Genomic DNA, 22,123 nt, shown 5'->3' on the forward strand with positions numbered 1-22,123 from the left:
ATTTTTGCACCAATGTACAATAGATTATTTTTGCACCAATGTAAAAAATATTATTTTTGCACCAATGTACAAAATATTATTTTTGCACCAATGTACAAAATATTATTTTTGCACCAATGTACAAAATATTATTTTTGCACCAATGTAAAAAATATTATTTTTGCACCAATGTAAAAAATATTATTTTTGCACCAATGTACAAAATATTATTTTTGCACCAATGTGCAAAATATTATTTTTGCACCAATGTAAAAAATATTATTTTTGCAGCAATGTACAAAATATTATTTTTGCACCAATGTACAAAATATTATTTTCGCACCAATGTACAAGACATTATTTTTGCACCAATGTGCAAAATATTATTTTTGCACCAATGTAAAAAACATTATTTTTGCACCAATGTACAAAATATTATTTTTGCACCAATGTACAAAATATTATTTTTGCACCAATGTACAAAATATTATTTTTGCACCAATGTACAACATATTATTTTTGCACCAATGTACAAAATATTATTTTTGCACCAATGTAAAAAATATTATTTTTGCACCAATGTACAAAATATTATTTTTGCAGCAATGTACAAAATATTATTTTTGCACCAATGTACAAAATATTATTTTTGCACCAATGTGCAAAATATTATTTTTGCACCAATGTACAAAATATTATTTTCCCACCAATGTAAAAAATATTATTTTTGCACCAATGTACAAAACATTATTTTTGCACCAATGTACAAAATAGAGTCGTTACAACTTTTTTCTACATTTTTTACGACTTACTGAGAGATTAAATGTGACAATAGGAAATTATAATTTTTTTCAAACAAAACTTTTTAATAAAACAAGGATGAAAATAAAAAAAGACTGTCGCGACTTTTTTTTTACTGAACAAATCTTATAAATATAATAACATTAACAAATCTTATAATATTAATAACATTAAAAAAAACTTGTCACTTCTTTTTTTAAATATTTTCATCTAATGAAAATATCGTTGGTTTTCTCTTAATCATTGCATAAAGACTACATTTTGTATTATTAATGTTATCAACTTTATTTACAATTGCATTTTCATTGTTACAGTAAAAAAAAAAGTCAGTGCATTTTTAAAAGTTTCATCCTTTGTATTTTTTAAAGTTAAAGACTATTTTTTAAAACACTTTACCACGACATTTACTTTTTGATTTAAAAAAAAAGTTGCTGCAGCTTTATTTTTAATGTCTGCATCTGATGCATATATCGTTTGATCGCTGGTTTGTGAGAAATTCCATATACAACCGACATCTTTCTTGTTTAGGCCGGCCACACTGTTCTAATAGCCGGTCCGTGATTGGTTAATTTTGAATGAGTCAAGTAAATTGCTTGGCGCCCTTTTTTGTATCATGTTTTTATTTTTCAGTCTAGCCAAACTCGGCATGGGAAAAGGACTCAAAAAACAGTGGCTCTCACTGACGGGAGCCATAACAATTCCTTCATGGACACCAAACAGTTAGTGAACGAAAGACACATTTCTACAAGCAGAGACAACTTATATTGCTGTATTTATCCTAATCAAGGATGACATTCAAGAACTGCTCTGCATGTTTATTTACCAAATATTGGATCTTATCTCATTTCATCTTGAGTCCCAAGGGGATCACATTATGCCATTATTCCCGCCGAGTTTACCATGAAACATTCATGGATCCTTACGAGGAACAACGAACTAACATTCCAACAATAGGAATTCGGACTAAAGGCTCCATGCGTATGGGGGAAAATTGGGCCACTGTTTTGCAAAAGGACTATACCAGAACCAAAGAACTTTCATTGCTGTTATTTGTGAATAAATTTTGAGTTTAAAGGTATGGCTTTTGTATTTGTGGAATTTATTTGCTTCTGCAGGGAGGAAATAAAGATGTATGAGAAGAAATTTCTCACAGGTTTTAACATCGTAAATTATGATATGAAAACAAAATTCTTTTAAAAATCGCGTAAAAACAACATTTTCTGTTATTAATGTTATCAATTTTGTTACATTAAAAAAATCGTCGCAGGTTTTTTTTTTTTTTTTTTTTTTTTGGTTTTGGTTTTATATAAATATCACGTACTAAATTATGAGATGGAAAAATGAACGACTCTTTTAGTAAACGGGAGTTATCCCCCTCTGCACAGTGACAAACTGTAAAACAGCGCCAAATTATATGATTTTTGAGAAATATTTCAAGGGAGGTAACTTATACATTTTGAATAGATTAACTCCCTTGTTTGCGACACTGCATGCAAAGAGGGAGTAAGTTTTTTTTTTGTTTTTGTTTTTTTAAATTTTCACCCCAAACAAGGCAAATTGCCACTTTAGTGTAGGATGCTACTATCAGGGGCAACAACTACTGGGGTACTATGTTGGGATTTGGGTAGCAAGATGTTGGTTCACATTACACTTGAACTTCTGCATGTCAGTACAGTTAGGGAAGCAGGGACCTGGAATGGAATTCCAGAGTCTAGCGGTTCTGGGGAAGAAACTACTGGAGTAGAAAGATCTTTTACATCTAGGGATCTCTACTGTGTGAGGGTGGGATGTAGCTGCCTGTCGGGTTTGTCGAGGGTGTCTACGTCGTGGGGGCACAAGTGTCTGCAGTTCGTCAGAGCATTCACCATTAAGATACTTGTAGAACAAGCAGAGGGATGCAACGTTTCGTCGATGGGGCAGAGGCTGAAGATTAGATGCCAGTTCAGGGCCTATCAGATTGGCGACTCTCTTTTGAACCTTGTCAAGAAGCGAGAGACTAGTAGCAGATGCACCAGCCCAAATATGACAGCAATACTCCATACATGGGCGAATGGTGGCCTTATAGAGGTACAGGATACTTTCGGGTGTCAGTAGTTTTCTAGTTTTCTAGCACGGTAGAAAGAGCTTACCTTCTTTGCAGCGGCCCTGACAATGCTTTCAATGTAATTATTCCAACTCATGTTTCCTGTGAACGTTAGGCCAAGGAGTTTGAAAGATGTACTCTCAGATAAAGAGTCACTGGCCATTGCTATTGGTGGCAGAGAAGGTTTCTTGTAATTATTGAATGAAACCAGTTTAGTCTTAGCAGCATTGAATGTGACCATCAATTTTTGTCCCCATTCCACTACAGATTGGGGGTCATCCTCTAGTGTTTCTGCCATTTCTTTAGATATGTGTTCATTTGTTTTTCTGTTGTGCCTGTTATAGAGCGTGGTGTCATCAGCATATATAACCATCTCAGAGGCAATTATTTTTTGATGGAGTCTCTCTTCAAAAATCTACCAAAAATCAAGTAATTATCCAAGCAATACGAAATTTTCACCGATTATTAAGTGAAGAATGAAATTTGTAACGGTGTACTTTTTTCATGATTGATATATAAATATTTGTGTACAACCTCCCCCTTTTTATATGCTTAAAATAATCAGCCGAAACTAAACAAAATATATAGATAAAACAAACAAACAAACAAACAAAAACAACTGTGCACGCATCAGATTTTAAGGTTGAAAATCCGAATTTGGAATTTAACTTTTCATTGTTTTGTTTTGAAATTCATTGAATATGTAGATAATTATCTTTTAGATTAGCACACACACACACACACACACACACACACACACACACACACACACACACACACACACATTATTATTTTTACGGAAAACACTTTTAAATCTTTGAAAATAAATTAATTATTTTCTTTTCGTGAGCCCAATTTTGCCATTAAATATCATTAAATAGGAAATGCTTTGAAGAATCGCTATAAAAAAAATCGATAAATAACTGCGCGTTTTGCTAAAAAATACAATAATTTCTGTCGGCAATTTGTTGTTACGTGATATAAAGGCCTTCGCACAATTGTTTGTATTTACAAACAATTGTTATCTCCCTTTTTTCCTTTTTGCTGTGACCTGCACATGATTTAGTTTAAAGTGTGGGGACTTGCATCTACCACACTCTCATCCAGAAACACTTGGTTCTGATGGCAAGACAGGGTTAAGACGACCAAGCGTGATACTAGATGCAGGAGTTGTCTCCAATACATACGGTGCCTAGCATTCCCAAAATGGTCACCCATCTGGTACTAGCCAGTCTCATTGTTGCTTAACTTCGAAGTTATGTAGGCAACATATATATATATATATATATATATATATATATATATAGTTTGTCTCTGATGTATTGTTATTTTCATGGAAAGTATTCGACTGAGCTTCAGTCCCCCCTCGCCAAACTTTCACAAGAAACACTCGTCTAGCTGTAAACACTATCAATAATTCCCCCCACTCTTTATCTGTGCCTAAACCTAAACGTAGATTCCATGAACAAAGCTTCTTTCTTAGAACTGCACTTCCGTTTTCCTGCTTTCCGACTGACTACAACATGGTTGTCTTCAAGTCTAACGTAAATAAGTTCTTGATGAGCCGTTCCATATAAGTTATCAAATTTACAAAATTTTCATTACTAATGATTACTATAATGTCCAATTTCTACTGTACACTCTTTAACCCTTATCCTTCAGTGGCCTCTTGGCCTTGATAATGTGGTGATGCCTATGTAAAAAAAAAAAAAATATAAATGTGTTGAGAGATTCCAACGGGATAAAGATATATATTTAAACGAGAAAGGTCACCAACAATTGTACTTTTTAACATTATTTTATTATTCCGTGTTTTGATTTTTCATTAAAAAAAGTATCATGTAATAATGTTTTGAAATCATTTCAATGATTTTTTTTTATTTGATTTGGTAGAGTTCTCAAAGGTCAAATTTTAGTTTTATAAATAAATTAATAAATATTCCCAAAATTCCAGATTATTTGGATCATAAAAAAAAAAATCTAGAGAGCATACTAGGGACACAGTCTTTGATTTGATTTTTGTTCAGAATTGCATTAAATTTGTTTGATATTAATTCGACACTAATTAAAAAAAGATCCCTTCAACTTGAGTCTTACATTTTAGACATTTTATAGAATAAAAATCATGTAAAGGATTTTGATCAAAATTGGAATAAGGATTCTAGTCATAAGGTTTAGTATTATATTTTGATTTTAATATTCATATGGTTCTGTTAGAGAATTTATTTTGCTTATTATCGAGTGGGTATTCTTTATAAATATATATATTCCAGGTAAAGATTAAAAACAGACTGGCCTGGAGTAAGAATGGAGGCCTCTATTACCTGATGAAATCTTTTTAGATTGAAACAGTAAATTTATTGTAGCGACAAATGGTAATTTTGTTTACCTAAATTGAATAAAATAATATATCTATATATATGCACATATGCAAATACATACACACACACAGAAATAAAATAGGAACAAGCCTAGGAAGTCTCACAGTAAAGATGAAACGTTGATGAACACATAACTTAGTTTGTTCCTTTTTATCTCTCTACATATAAATTTAAATTAAATATTTATATAATATGCTATGTACAGCAAAATATATAACGCATTATAAACTATTTTTTAATGCTTCAATGTTTATGTGTGTGAAATAAGATTTTGATGAATAAAATTTTATTATTATTTTTTTTTTGTGTGCATGTTGGTTTCTGTATTTTTAAAACATTGAAAAAAAAAAAAAATTCTGTATTTTTAAAACATTGAAAAAAAAAATTTCAAAATATGCTTGAAAATAAATATTTCTGAGAAATGGATTCGGTATAACCCTCCCCAACTCCTGACAATAGGCTTCCAAATTATTGTTTTTATTTTTTATATATATATTTGCTTAATTATTCCTTTTTATATTTGATTAAGTGGATTAAAATATTTTTTGTGTTACAATAAAAGCCTGATCAATTTAATTTCCTTTTAAAAAGAAAATGTATCTTTTTGAGGTATCATGACACCCGCCACTTTCTCTTTTCAGCTTATTTATGTGATTTGTTTGTGCACGCAATGAACACAAATATCAGCAGTCATTCAAAATGCCCCAAAGATTTTTTTGTTTTTTGTGGAAATTGCTCTAGACAAGGCATAAAGCCACGTGACGTAAGGAGCTAAACAAAAGATCAAAAACTAATTAGTGATAAGTATTAGATGGATATTTTCTAAAAATGTCAACAAAACATCCAACCTCATCTTGAAATAATCTGATTTGCTCTGAAGCAACATTATTTTATTGAGTATGCATTGTATAATATTCACGTGATAAATTGTCAATTTAATTTATGGATGTTATATTATTGAAAAACGTATATATATATATATATATATATATATATATATATATATATATATAATTATTTTTTAATACTTAAAGACATTAGTGTTTCATCTTTTCAGGAATCATCAGTGCAGGGAGTTATGATTACAGCAATTTGGGAGATTCGAACCCAGCTACAAAGCCATTTCTGACTCCATTAGCAAGAAACACAACTACATGGCTAACGTTAACCATGAGAAATACAGTTGAAATGAACATTTATGTAAAGTGGGAATGTGCAGACAGTTAAAGTGATCTTATGATTCTATCATCATGATCTGCACATGTAAGCTTAAGTGACTGACTTCAATTTCAACTTAAAGTGCTTAACAATGAGAACTGAGTTCTTAAAGTGGTTGACATAATTATTACTATAACTATTTTAATACTTACAGACACTAGTGTTTCATCCTTTTGGGAATCATCAGCTTATGTCACTTTGAGAATAGGTAACGGAGATTGAGGTTATGAAATTAATCTTTTGGGGGCCTGAGAAATCGGCAGACCGCAAGTACACACACACTCACACACTCAAGGATTCCCCTGACATAATGCAATACCTCCGTACATAAACGGGTCCACGTGCTAAAATCGTGAGTTGGAGCCAAGTTTTAAGTGAATCTAATCCTAATCGAAGAGTCGTTACCACCCTCTCTTCCCATCCAATTGAGAGTAATGAAATCTAATTGGGACTCAATAGTGTTTGTTAAAATCAACAACTGAACAATTTTATATAAGTTTATATCATATTTTGTATATCTAACTTGAATTAACCAAGTAGAATAGAGATATCTGAGTCTGTCTTTCTTTTTGCATGCATCAAAATCTATTCACTTCCAGCACAACAGCAGCATATCAACCCGAAGGTGAAATCGACTCCGACCAAATCGATCAACGGATCCTACTGCGCCAAGAGATCCTGCGAAGTATTCCCTGTGAAGAACGAGCACAACGCATATGTGAGAAGGAGACCCCCATTAGGGATCGCTGAGGGTTCACATCTCGTTGCCGGTGACCCAGAAAGGTCACATAATGATAAGAGTGTTTGCTAATAAACATGGACACCAGGGTTCAATCCTTGGTTAAGAGATAATTTTAAAAAATGGTACTTGATGCCCTCTTGCTAAACACTCAGTTATATAAGGGGAGGATCAAGAGCAAGTGGGGTTTTACTGGGAATAGAATAGCACCCTCCCTTGCATCTAAGTGTAGCAGCTAATGAAAATAAAGCCTTTGGGTCACCCTTGACTATAGTCAGCCTCTTAGCTTTTTCATGCTTTTTTTTTTAATTTTTGTAAATAAAAAAAATTTAAAAATTAAGAGTTTTTATATATTGACTGGAAGACAATAGACAAGAAAGTTGATTATATGTCCACTTACGGCATTTTCTGCATTGGAAGATGAAGAAAAATGCCTGGAGAGTGTATGATTCTGATTTAAACTCGATTTTTATTTCGCCAGGCTTCGGTTGTTCACAAAACCATCATGTGATCTTGAGTTCTGTAAAAGTCATGAATATAAGTAAATATTTTTTTTTCAATGGATGACCCTCTCTTTTGAAAGTTAATTTGGAAATGTTTTTATATTTGCTAATATACTGATACAATGTCAAGCTAAAATCGTTTCTTTCAGCCTCAGATACTTGATTTCCCAAAACATCCTATGGATTGTGGGTAAAGAAATATCTGCCGGAAGGCGCTGAACCAATTTTTCTGTTTGGCCGATGAGGTTGTGTGTAGTGATGATAGAGGATATGGGCAGACATTCGTGGGAAGCGCTTGGTCAGCAGCCGCACTTCGAGAGGTGTAGGAAATCTGTAATCTGGAACCATACTGTCACCAATGACGATCATCTCACATGGCCTGAAATAAAAAAGAATTATATATTTAAACAAATATGAACATTCTCTGAGTATATAGGATCCACCAGAAGTAACTATATAATTTAATTTATTTGATTTATATAATTTCATGATTCAACATGGAAGAAATATGCAACTACAATCACAGTTGTCGACAGGTTTCCATAGCTTGCACAGGTTTGACTTTTGGCAGCTGCTCAGACATCTATTTGCCATTTATAGTAGTTCGAACCATGGTATTTCCCTTATGAAGTTGCCAAGCTTTCAAGTCCTTCTTGGTAGTTACAGTCCAGGTCTTGCATGGACGACCAATGTCAGACAAGCCATCAACTTTCATTATGCAAGCTCTGTTTATCCAACCACCATTGCACTTGACAGGACCAAACCAGTGCTACATTTTGATGAGATTTGAAGGTTTTCACAAAGAGAAAAGTTGTTAGAAATGGTCTGTTACTTTTATATGGCAAAGCCAGTGAAGCATGGCTTGTTTACGACACAGAAGTCGTTAACTGTAGAAACAAACCAAGAGAGAGACTTCATTATTTTTTGCAGCATAAGAGATGATGTTTTTTGAAACGCTCTTTAAAGCTTCATGGGCTCTCCATGGAGTTCAGTGCACTTTGCTAATTTTACAATTAAAGCAGACTTTGGTGCACAGCTCTATTGGTACTTGAGCAATGGCAGCTTGAATTTGTTTATGTTCAACAATATTATGAGAGATTAATTGTATGTATCCAGCGTTGCCAGGTTGAAAAATATGGAGGGTTTGGTCCCATACTATACACTGAATTTCTTAACTTCTTACAATTTTCATGAAAGTGGACCAAATGTTGGATTAATGAAAGCATAAAATACATCAATTTTTATCTATGAAAATGAAATGGGAAATAGCTAAAGGGGAAATAACTCTCTCAGTTTAAACAAACTTTCGTTTTTAAACGCAACTGGCGTAGTCTGATAATAATTGAAAATAAAAAAAAAATCAACTTTAAATAATATTTCGAATTAAAACGAGGAAGACAATATTTTTTATCAATTTGTAATTTCAAGTGTAGCTTTTGTAGATATCAATCAAATTGTGACCACACAAACAGGAATATGACTTTATATTATAATAAAAGATTCAAGTAAAAACACATCGACATTCCATAGAGTTTTATAATTGTCAAGATACACACTTTCTGCTTTTGACACATGAAAGAGAATGAACACTTAAATGGCAACAAAGTTGCAAAAGCAAATATAGTTCCTTATGGCAGATACGCATATATATTTGCATTAGGTAATCTTTAAATTGTTTTGCGATGATTATCATTATTTATGTTATTTCTCTTTGGGCTATTGCCTTCATCACTGTTCATGCTTATACTATGATCCAATCGATGTGGTCTACAGCCTTCTTCAGATGTATGGTCCATTTATGTATGGCAATACTTTTCTTTTGTGTATGGAGTTAGTTTTCCTATATTTTTTATGGCAAGCTTACCAATGAGACCAGGCTATGAGAAGCTCCAAATATACATTTCAAACGCACTCCCTCCATAATAAAAAAAAACTTGCTATTTATCTTTTTTTATATGTCTGGCCTTTCTGCTTGTGCGATGATAAAATTTCTCAAATACCCTTGTGATGTTAGGTTGTATAAGGGTGTTAACTTTGGTCAAAATCGGACTGTTCCTTTTTTAATTATCGATTTTTGATACTTATTGTAGGCATTCTGATACAAACCTGTCTAAGAACACTCCCAGACACATAAAGTACATTTGTGAAATTTAAAAACCATAATGTGCCTTTTATAGATAAGTAGATAGAGAAAATTTTGAAAGATGTTGGCAACGTTTCTAAATGTTTGAGATGATGATATTTGGATTATTTGGATTCATTGGTTCTCAACTTGAATGTCATTTTCACATTTTGGTCGATGTAACCTCCAACCTTTTTCAAGTGTATCTTATCGAACTCGAAAATTTTTCTGTCAAACTCAGGAATTTGGGCAGAGTTTCGAACAGAACCCTTTATTTACTTCACGGGGGTAGCATGCTCTTGTTCCATCAGCCATAACTGGATAGAGGTCCTAAGTAATTTGCAACTGTATTTTTTGGTCGCCCACACTGAGAATTGAACTTTCAACCTTCACTTTGCATTATTATGTTTTATAAATATACATGCCAGTGTGCACAATTGTTAGCAATCACCAACGACATGGCCAGAACAAGATGTAAGAGAGAGAGAGAGAGAAAAAAAACACAGCAAACAGAATGGGGTTTGCAATTGTAGAAAGCCTACATGGTCTCACACGGTAAGTATATATTGTTTTTCATTACAGTAACTTCATTTTTTATTATTATTATTATTTTTATTATTATTATTATTATTTTTTATTATTATTATTTTTATTATTATTATTATTTTTTATTATTATTATTATTATTATTATTATTTTTTATTATTATTATTTTTATTATTATTATTATTTTTTATTATTATTATTATTATTATTATTATTTTTTTATTATTATTATTATTATTATTATTATTTTTTATTATTATTATTATTATTATTATTATTTTTTATTATTATTATTATTATTATTATTATAATTATTATTTATAACAGTTTATTTTTAAACGTTAAAACATCCAAAATCCATCGTGTTATTTGATTGTCTTTTATCTTTAGAAGTTGTTTTGAATATGATTCCTGTCAACCTAGTCGTACCGATGTGATACTAAGAAGAAATAAGTTTATCGGTAGAACAAAGTTATAAGAAGTGATGTTAGTGGAAAGAATAATGGAAAAGGAGTTAATTTTTATTGCGGACTATTATCCTCATCTTTTTTTAGTTGTTTCATGACGTTTTGGCCAACTATTCCTCTGGCCTTCGTCAGGTGGTAACCGCGATTGGAGAGGAACTCTGAATCTTTTAACTGCATTCTCAGTAATTACTGCCTTCCATAGTTGTTGTTGTCTCACCATGTTTTGGCCAAGTAAGCCTCTGGCTGGCTTTTGGTAGGATTATTTTCAGACAATTCTCACCTGGAACCGTAGACATTCAACGTCTCTATCAACTGTGCCACAGGCTCCGAAGGGCGGTCAAGGTTGAATTTTTTGCTCTTATAAATTCATGTATATTTGGTTTGTACCGAATGGTATATATTATTTAATTAGAATTCATTATTGAGATGAGTATTATTTATTAATTTTTTTTTTTATTGCGGACTATTATCCTCATCTTTTTCTTAAGAAGGAGTTGTTCACTAAGGTGCACAAAGGCAGCTGAAATAGGATTGTTAATCAAGGTGTAGCAGTAAGTGGGAGAAAAGATTGAACAATAGAGATCGATATATTTAGAGTTAGTTTACAGTTATAGAAGTGACGAGCTTTGTGATCGTTAGGGACAGTTTTAAGTTGAGGACAATTGACAGTTTGATACAGTTGAATGCCGACTGTGACTCTGAGTAGATCGAGATGAGCTGACATCAACTGACATCAACAGAAGATCAGAAGATGTAAATGTGGACATTAGCGTTTGAGAGTTATTTCCTGCAATAGTATCATTCAGAGCCCAACCGACATCCACAGAACGTGTGTTGGAGTCTTTTGTTTCTCTTCAGTTTGTGTTTTAAATGTTTTCAGTTTTATACTTATGAACTCATGCTTGTCTCCTCGACATTAATCAATGAAAGACGATGACACGACAGAACGAGAAACAAAGAGAAATGAAAAAGAAGATAATGGAAACAATGTTGAGGTCAGTGATTGACAAGAATATGAGATCTCACACCGTAAATTCTTGAACAAACAATACATCATCATCATCATCATCATCATCATCAGTTTAATGTCTGTTTTACATGCTGGCATGTGTTGGATGGCTTTAAGGAATTAGCTTCTAAACTAACCTATCTCTGACCAGGTCTTTATTTATCCTTCTTTCAAGTCAATTTTTATCACTTTCTACTGTTTTCCTTGGCTTTTCCTCGGCTACTTTAACTGTTCTTCCTGTATTATCCGAAGAACTCTCATCAATTCTTTCACTGAAGTTCACCCTTCTGCATCTCCTTATACTGTCCAGATTTAATCTCTTCCTCTGAGGTCATCAGAACTAAGCATGTCTTAAAGATTCACTTTACACTAATGTGGATTTTATAAAAATAAACTGGTGTTGCTCAGGATAACAATAGAGAAGGCTTACTCAAGAGTCTTTGACAAACTTATTTTTATAATTAAATTGTGGTGTTTCATATGTTGCAACCAAAAATAATATTAATTCCGAAATTCTTAGTTGCAGTAAAGAAAGAAAGAAGTGCATTGATGGAAGCTATTTTTACCGAAAATAATGTGAAGAAAAAAGCTAAAATATTAAGCGTTAAATATTAAAAAAAAAAAAATGTGATGAAAAATTAAAAATATGAATATTATAAGCAATTATTGTTCTGTTGACACTGAAAATTGTGTTTATTGAAAGCGATTCTAAGATTCGTGTATTTTGTCAATTGTGGAAGAAATATTTCAAATAAACAATCAGAACACCGGAAAGAAAGGAGGTAGTTAAAGGGAGTTTTCATTATTTAGATTGAAGATGTTGTTGTTGTTGTTGTTGTTAATAATAATAATAATAATAACAACAACAACAACAGATAATATGAATAACGTAAAATTGATAACTGTGCTAAGCCTAAATAGTGAGTTTATAAAGAAAAGATTCTGGTGAAATGGGTGACAGAGTATATATTAGTTTAGAGTGAATATATTTATAATATCACGTGTGGATGACTGTTAGGAAAAACCGTTGAGCTAGAAAAAATATAACATTTTGAAAGTGATTGGGTTCGATAACTATAATTTGAGTTCGATAACTATAACGGCCAGTGAAATAGAGGAAAATTTGCTTTACTTTATATATAATAAAATGAACAAACTGTAATGTAAATATTTCTTTAAAAAAGTTGTAACAGCTGAAAAATAATTTGACACTTACCCAGATTTATCAGGAATCGACTTTGTGTGCGTTAAATGTGTATTGTCCATTTGATATTTCCTCGCACTGTTTGGAACTTTGGAACTGCTTGTTTTCAACCTTCTCGGAGATTCTGCTTGTGATGTTGGAAGACTTAATCTATAAATAAAAGATTTTGTTTTCTTTATTAAAAAAGTTTTGTTAATAAGTTTTGTTAATAAGTTTGTTAATAAGTTTTGTTAATAAGTTTGTTAATAAGTTTGTTAATAAGTTTTGTTAATAAGTTTGTTAATAAGTTTGTTAATAAGTTTTGTTAATAAGCTTTGTTAATAAGTTTTGTTAATAAGCTTTGTAAATAAGTTTTGTTAATAATTTGTTAATAAGTTTTGTTAATAAGTTTGTTAATAAGTTTTGTTAATAAGTTTTGTTAATAAGTTTTGATAATAAGTTTTGTTAATAAGTTTGTTAATAAGTTTTGTTAATAAGTTTTGATAATAAGTTCTGTTAATAAGTTTTGATAATAAGTTTTGTTAATAAGTTTGTTAATAAGTTTTGTAAATAAGTTTTGATAATAAGTTTCGTTAATAAGTTTTGTTAATAAATTTGTTAATAAGTTTTTTTAATAAGTTTGTTAATAAGTTTTGTTAATAAGTGTGTTAATAAGTTTTGATAATAAGTTTTGTTAATAAGTTTTGTTAATAGGTTTGTTAATAAGTTTTGTTAATAAGTTTTGTTAATAAGTTTTGATAATAAGTTTTGTTAATAAGTTTGTTAATAAGTTTTGTTAATAAGTTTTGTTAATAAGTTTTGATAATAAGTTTTGTTAATAAGTTTTGATAATAAGTTTTGTTAATAATTTGTTAATAAGTTTTGTTAATAAGTTTTGTTAATAAGTTTTGATAATAAGTTTTGTTAATAAGTTTGTTAATAAGTTTTGTTAATAAGTTTGTTAATAAGTTTTGTTAATAAGTTTGTTAATAAGTTTTGTTAATAAGTTTTGTTAATAAATTTTGATAATAAGTTTTGATAATAAGTTTTGTTAATAATTTGTTAATAAGTTTGTTAATAAGTTTTGTTAATAAGTTTTGTTAATAAGTTTGTTAATAAGTTTTGTTAATAAGTTTGTTAATAAGTTTTGTTAATAAATTTTGATAATAAGTTTTGTTAATAAGTTTTGTTAATAAGTTTGTTAATAAGTTTTGTTAATAAGTTTGTTAATAAGTTTTGTTAATAAGTTTGTTAATAAGTTTTGTTAATAAGTTTGTTAATAAGTTTTGTTAATAAGTTTGTTAATAAGTTTTGTTAATAAATTTTGATAATAAGTTTTGTTAATAAGTTTTGATAATAAGTTTTGTTAATAAGTTTTGTTAATAAGTTTTGTTAATAAGTTTGTTAATAAGTTTTGATAATAAGTTTGTTAATAAGTTTTGTTAATAAGTTTGTTAATAAGTTTTGTTAATAAATTTTGATAATAAGTTTTGTTAATAAGTTTTGTTAATAAGTTTGTTAATAAGTTTTGTTAATAAGTTTGTTAATAAGTTTTGTTAATAAGTTTGTTAATAAGTTTTGTTAATAAGTGTGTTAATAAGTTTTGTTAATAAGTTTGTTAATAAGTTTTGTTAATAAATTTTGATAATAAGTTTTGTTAATAAGTTTTGATAATAAGTTTTGTTAATAAGTTTGTTAATAAGTTTTGTTAATAATTTGTTAATAAGTTTGTTAATAAGTTTGTTAATAAGTTTTGTTAATAAGTTTTGTTAATAAGTTTTGTTAATAAGTTTTGATAATAAGTTTTGTTAATAAGTTTGATAATAAGTTTTGTTAATAAGTTTGTTAATAAGTTTGTTAATAAATTTGTTAATAAATTTTGTTAATAAATTTTTATAATAAGTTTTGTTAATAAGTTTTGTTAATAAATTTTGTTAATAAGTTTTGTTAATAAGTTTGTTAATAAGTTTTGTTAATAAGTTTGTTAATAAGTTTTGTTAATAAGTTTGTTAATAAGTTTTGTTAATAAATTTTGATAATAAGTTTTGTTAATAAGTTTTGATAATAAGTTTTGTTAATAAATTTTGTTAATAAATTTTGTTAATAAGTTTTGTTAATAAGTTTTGTTAATAAGTTTTGTTAATAAGTTTTGTAAATAATTTGTTAACAAGTTTTTTTTTCTTCATACTATTGCTTCACTACTTATCAAGGCTCAAAGATTTCTGGACAAAATACTACAAAAAAGACTTTTAAATAATTTATATCAGTTGATTACTAAATTTTATTTTTTTTTAAAAGGATTTTCAAGTTAAACTCAGTTTTTTTTTCAATATTTTTGTTTATTAGATTGTTAGATAATTTGCAAGAATAACTGTTTAAATTTAGTAATTAATAAAAAAAATGGAATTTTTACTTGATGAAATAATTAAATTAAAGCAAAAATCATTTTTTTATTTCAAATTATTTTTATTATGCAATAATTTCTATCAGTATGAAATACGTTAAACATTTTTTTTTGCCCGTGTAATTAAAAAGAAGCACCCATATTGCTTACCGATAATTAGTCAAAAAATCTTGTTTTTCAATTATATTTTCTTTCATTTTTGAGATTGCATTTTCAGGTGTTGTTGAATTTCGACATTCTTGCTTATCGGGCGGATGGGTTGATGTTTTACTCAGCGTTAAATAATAAGCAGCGTGAGTCTTGTTGCCAGTTTTATTTTGGCTTGTAGAAACGGGGGCACTTTTACATCTGTTCATGTGAAGACTCTTTGTGTCGTTGGAGCAAAGAGGATTTTTGAATTTCGGAAAATCTGGGGTGCCATGCATTTTATTAAAGCTGGAAAAATTACTTCCTGGGATGGGAATTATTCTTCCATTTTCAGCTTGTGAGATTTCTGTAAAAAAAAAATAAATAAATAAACAGACGGATCATTTACTCCTCCTCTTTTTTTTCTGCAGGAAATGATGCAGTGATTCCTGTTTCAGATGATTACTATTCATAGATTCAAAATTCCATTCCTATTCACTACTTGAAATCATTGAAACGAAACTAAGAAAAATCTCCCCCTCTCTCTCTTTCTCTCTCTCCCTCTCTCTCTCCCTTTCTCTCTATTAATAAGAAAACATTTTCTAAGAAAAATAATAATCAGGACCCCCCCCTTCTCTCTCTTTCTCTCTATGGATAAAAAAAAAGATAAAACTAATTGATAAAAAGAAAAAACTAATTGATAAAAAGAAAAAACTAATTGATAAAAAGAAAAAACTAATTGATAAAAAGAAAAAACTAATTGATAAAAAGAAAAAACTAATTGATAAAAAGAAAAAACTAATTGATAAGAAAAAGAAGACAACCCCCCTCCCCCTCTCTTTATCTCGCTTATTTTCATTTTGTTTTTATAAGAATAATGGGAGGAAATGATGATAACTTGTGGGAAAACTCCTGGTGAGTACAGATAATAATTGTGTTTTTTTTTGTGTTTATATTAAAAGTGAAAGAAATTGTTTCCTTTATTTATATTACTAATATTGCCCAATCATAAAATATGCTGGAATATATTTTCGTCCATACAGACTTCGTATTTTTTATTACAGAGCCAATTTTTATAGAATATTATATTGTATTTAATATATAATAGTGATTTCAAAAGTTTAAAAAAGTGATTTGTGTGCCATTAGCTAGAATCTAAACTAAAACATTTAGTGCTTCAGCCACGTTCCCTACTGGTTGAATTTGCTCATGCGCAAACGTAATAGAAATATGGTGGCAAGTTGAAATGAACATGTTTGCATTTCAACTTGTCAACATATTTCTGTATGTATTATTCATCCACACAAAGAGTTTACTCGTTATAAGTCATCCTTGTTGTATGATTACTATTTCCTGTTAATTTCAGTGTCATGTGACAAGTAGTTTAAGAGTTTATCGGTTAAATATTTACACACAGACACACACATATATTTAGTGTTTTATTTATGTACACTATCAGCTATTTTTACGATTTATATAGATTATATAGATTATTACTAGGGCTATGACAACAGCGTATTCTTTTCAGTGTTTTGACTCTCGAGTGTGTATCTGTTGATATCTTATATGCTTTTATATAGACTCTATATTATATAGTGATGTGGTTCTTGGTTGATTAACTGTGTCGGATATATACTCGAGAGTCAAAACAATGAAAAGAGTATGCTGTTGTCATAGCCCTAGTTATTATTAAGATTAATATAGATTATCAAACTATTATTAAGATTAAGCTTCTTATGAATTTAAATTTACACACGTAATTATTGTTTACTTACTTTTCTATTATTAGTAATTATTAATAATTTTGTCCGAAAAATTAAATATGCATATGTGATTATTGAAGTGAGACACATCTACGTTCACTGATCTAGACTAGCAAAATGTTACTTTTGCGAGGATGGTAGATCCACTCTTCAAAAATGAGTCATTTAAAAAAACCGTTTCATGCTGATGTCTTTTTTTCTTTCCCTCGGCACCAAAATCAACAAAGTTTAGACCATTTCCCTATTGATTGTGATATGACGATGGTCCTGTGCAGTTCTAAGAGGTTCACCCTCCCAGGCGTTGCCTTCGCTCTTTGAGAAGGGGTTAGTTTATTGCTAAGGCGCCCCTGGCAGGGAATGCCAACGAGGCTGTTTAAACATTTTTTTTTTCAGATCAGTGCCCCTCAGGGCTGAATTTTTAATCCCACTTTCCAACTCTAGTATCACCTTTCTCACGGTGGAAGGAAAATAGATTCTAACAGAAATTTTCTTTTGTGTGGAGATTTTAAAAGAGAAAATCATCTACCTTATTTTTTGATTGGTCCTAAAGTCATGGTCCAGTGTTAGATTGACAAGAAGCATGTTAGTCTGAATGTTTTGTTTTTGCTATAAACCATCCAGTTATCTTAACGTTCTAACTTTAACATGGCCGCGACTGAAACAACATTACAAGGGGCGTGCAATAAGTAATGCCCCTGACCCACTTCCAGTTATCTGATCTAGCTGAAATTTTGCATATGCAATGATTTATATCTCTACGGGTTATGTGGCAAATTACAGCTCTTAACTAATTGTGGTTTCTGTTTTACAGGTGTTTGAACTGAGTCAGATGTGAAATGGAGCCTGTTGAATGTCGAGCAGTGATCCGGTTTTTGTATTTGAAAGGACGCACACCACAGGAGACTTTTGATGAAATGAAAGAAACTTATGGTGATAATGCCCCATCATATGACCTTGTAAAACGCTGGCATCGTGAATTCAAACATGGCCGGAAGTCTGTGGAAACAGCTTCCAGACCTGGTCAGTTCTGCCATTGATGAGGCATCTGTCCGTCAAGTTGAGGCTGCCATTTTGGAAGATCGACGCATTACTATTCGCCAAATAGCCCAATATGTCAAGATTAGTACAGGGTCTGTGGAAACTATCATTCATGACCATTTTCATATGCATAAGGTGTCTACCAGATGGATTCCCAGGTTGCTCACACCATTCCAGAAGCGAGAACGATGAATTTGGAGATGTGCCAAGAAGATGAGTCAAAGTTTTTCAAAAGACTGATTACATAGGATGGAACCTGGGTCCATCACTATGATCCAGAGACCAAAGCCCAGTCAATGCAGTGGAAGCACTTGGACTCACCACCTCCAAAGAAGGCAAGGGTTCCTTGTTTTATCGTTATTTCCATGGCAGGTGTTCATCTGAACTCCAATCTCTGGTCCCCCCTCGCCAATCTTTCACGAAAAACACCCATCTGGCTGAATCCACTGTGAAAAATTTCCCCCACTCTTTATCTGTGCCTAAATCAAAACGTGGATTCCATGAACAAAGCTTCTTTCTTAGAACTGCACGCCTGTGGAACTCTGTTCCGTCTGCCTGCTTCCCACCTAACTACAACTTAGATGTCCTTAACAAATTCCTAATGAACCGCCCCCTTAAGTAAACACTTCATCAAATCTCCACACTAACGTAATGTACTTGCATTAACCCTTATCCCTGAGTGGCTTCCAGGCCTTGATAAGTGGTGATCACTGTGTAAAAAAAAAAAAAAAAAAAAAAAGAACTCACAGTCTTCTGGAACCAGGACAGAGTAGTGATGACAGATTTCCTGGCAAAGGGTACCACAATTACAGGAGCCTATTATGCTTCACTTTTGAGGAAATTAATGGAAGCTATCAAAATCAAGAGGCGGGGCAAGATCAGCAAAGGTACCCTCCTCCTGCAGAGCAACACTCCGGTCCACAACTCCCATGTCGCCAGATCAGAAGCACGGGTATGTGGTTATGAAATCTTTCTCCATCCTCTCTACTCTCATGACCTTGCACCCTCTGACTTTCACCTCTTCCCAACCATGAAGTTGTTTTTGAAAGGAAAGCGTTTCCTAGATGATGCAGCCTTTATTTCTGAAGTTACGTCGTGGTTGGAGGACCAACCTGGGGTGTTCTACAAAAACGGTCTCCAGAGCTGCATAAAACGATGGGAGAAATGCATAACTCTGGGTGGTTCCTATGTAGAGAAAGACTAATAACTGTGCCAAGTTTCGTTGCCCTACTCTATGGGAAGTGGGTCAGGGGCATTACTTATTGCACGCTCCTCGTATCTTAACCAAATTAGTTCTAGTTTTATTATAACTATTTTGGTTCAATTAATAATTTGATGACAAACCATTTTCTTTTTACCTCAGTATTTTGCAAACAATTTGCATAAAATGCCTTAAGTCAACCTGTGTATAACGTGCATTGAAGAAAACTAGCAAATTATTGTGGCATTATTTGTTTGAAAATATATCAGGCGGAAACAACTATTGTTCTCAACTTTTTAATGGAATTCTGTTTATATATATATATATATATATATATATATATATATATATATATATATATATATATATATATATATATATATGCCTTTTCTTTTATATATATATTTATTATTTGAGGGTAAACAATTACATATGGTTGCTACAAATAGACATCTGTTTCAGTCAAAGAGACTTTCTCAGACGACCTAGAACTTCTTGATGCCAAGAGGTTCTAGGTTGCCTGAGGAAGTCTCTTTGACTGAAACAGATGGCTATTTGTAGCGACCATATGTAACTGTTTACCCTCAAATAATAAAAAAAAAATATTTTGCTCTTTTTATTGAGCACCATTTAATGACCTCTTTGTCTTCATTAGTCTCGACTTTTGAACACTTCAAATCTGAACCTATATATGCCTTTTCGTAGATAAAAAGCAGAATATTGTTTTTAAAATATATTAAAAAAAAAACTATTTTTACAAAAAAGCCTAATCATTATTAATCACATTTTTCTCCATTTAGTTTGATTTTATTTCCCCTAACCACCTTTTTCTCTTTCTTGCTTTATTTTTCTTTCTTCCTCATCCTACCTCACCTTTCTTTTCCTTTTCACCATCACATTAAACATTGTTTCTTCTCCCTTTCCCCTTTCTATATAAATGTTAATTTTGCCATACTTCAAACGATTTATGAGTAGAGAAGGTAGAAGACTTTTGTTCCATCAATTAATATCTTCCTGTCTCATTTAATACATATTTTTTTTTTCATACTGAATGTATCGACTATTGTAGATTAACACCCTTAGCTAAATCAGCACTCCCCCCCCTCTTCCCCAATAAAAAGATTAGATTCTTTCTTTTATGGGTGAGCACCCTGGTTCTCTAGATTAGGAAACTGATTAGAGGTAGTGGCTTTCCAGGTTGAGAAATTTATTTCGATTTCAGACTTGCACAATAATTGTAAGTAATTGAATAAAATCTTTTTCATAACAATTAATGGATTTATTCAATTATCTACACCATTCGGTGTAGGTGGAAGAAAATTGAATAGTGTTCAAGTGAAGACAGAAGAGATGGAAAGTTCTTTGAACTGTAGCATACCTATCGGCAGTTATCTTCAGCCGAAAATAGATGATGGTTGAGTATCCAGTGGACAGAGAAAATGTTTTTGTCTGGTGACCAACTGTAATAACCAAAAGAGTTATCTGCTCCTGTTACAGGAAGTATCCAAGGAGTTATCTTTCCTGATAGTGTTATGAGAGGGCATTTTCATCATAAAAAGTGTTATGACATTCTACTTTTCTTATAAAAATTAAAAGAATATTAAAATATTTTGGAATAATCTAGAATAATAAAGAAAATTCCATGCAGAAATCTATATAAAGACGCTGCATTAGTAGCCATGTCAGTTGTTAAATTGCTAAGTTGCTATTAAGAACTCTGGTAATGTTTTTAGGATGAAAATCCAGCCGAAAGAAACTCCTTAAAAGCCAAACACCGCATCATTTAAAGAAACTGGAATTTCGGTAAATTCAAACATTTCTGTATATTTTCTTACTGACCAAAGAATTATATTTTGATATTTTTATTTTTAGATTTCATTCATAAAACATTTGATTTGAAGTTATCTCCCTTTTACTATCACAGTTATTGAGCTTATAATCGCTTTCACAGCTAGTAACAGTATTACTAAGAAAGTGTATTTACTTGTAAATATTGTTTGTATGTTTTGTTAAAATAAATATTTGTTTATTTTAATTCTGAGTTTTATTAGTTTTTTTTTCTTCTTTTAATTTGTTGCTTGTTCATATCCCTGGACAGACACATAACAGTATATATATATATATATATATATATATATATATATATATATATATATATATATATATATATATAGATAGATAGATAGATAGAGAGAGAGAGAGAGAGAGAGAGAGAGAGAGTTGGAGACAGCCATTAGCTTTGTAAGTGGATCATAGCAATGAGTTGGAAGATTCAACATTGTAAAGTCTGGAAATTTGTAAACACCACATTCGACATTGAACATAATCTCTCAACAGAACGCGTGCATCTATTGAAGCAGATTATTGAGCTTCATAAAAAAAACAACAAAAAAACACGGAGCTAAAAAAAAAAAAATGCTTCGTAGTTGTCCAAACATGTCACGGGTAAAAAGAAAAACAGAACGGCCCTCAATAGGACTAGACACCACTGACGGAGAATGGGCATTGTTTTTGTATACATGGGCTCGCTAAAAGGATGCAAATTGGAAAACCAAGCTAC

At 31.0% G+C, this 22,123-nt stretch overlaps 1 protein-coding gene across 1 annotated transcript in view; it reads right to left on the bottom strand.

The window, feature by feature from the left end:
• Positions 1-7,650: 7,650 nt before the first annotated feature.
• Positions 7,651-22,123, bottom strand: part of LOC145294148 (uncharacterized) — a 273,376-nt gene continuing 258,903 nt past the window's right edge. The window contains exons 33-35 of the mRNA XM_080141253.1: positions 15,586-15,928; positions 13,065-13,202; positions 7,651-8,083 (exon numbers count right to left, since the gene is read on the bottom strand). Coding sequence (XP_079997379.1) covers positions 7,882-8,083; positions 13,065-13,202; positions 15,586-15,928 — 683 coding nt within the window. The 3' untranslated portion in view covers positions 7,651-7,881. The remainder of the gene's footprint in view (positions 8,084-13,064; positions 13,203-15,585; positions 15,929-22,123) is intronic.

The sequence above is a fragment of the Euprymna scolopes genome, chromosome 15, assembly GCF_053919585.1.
Source record: "Euprymna scolopes isolate OS-2025 chromosome 15, ASM5391958v1, whole genome shotgun sequence".
Taxonomy (NCBI): Eukaryota; Metazoa; Mollusca; class Cephalopoda; order Sepiida; family Sepiolidae; genus Euprymna; species Euprymna scolopes.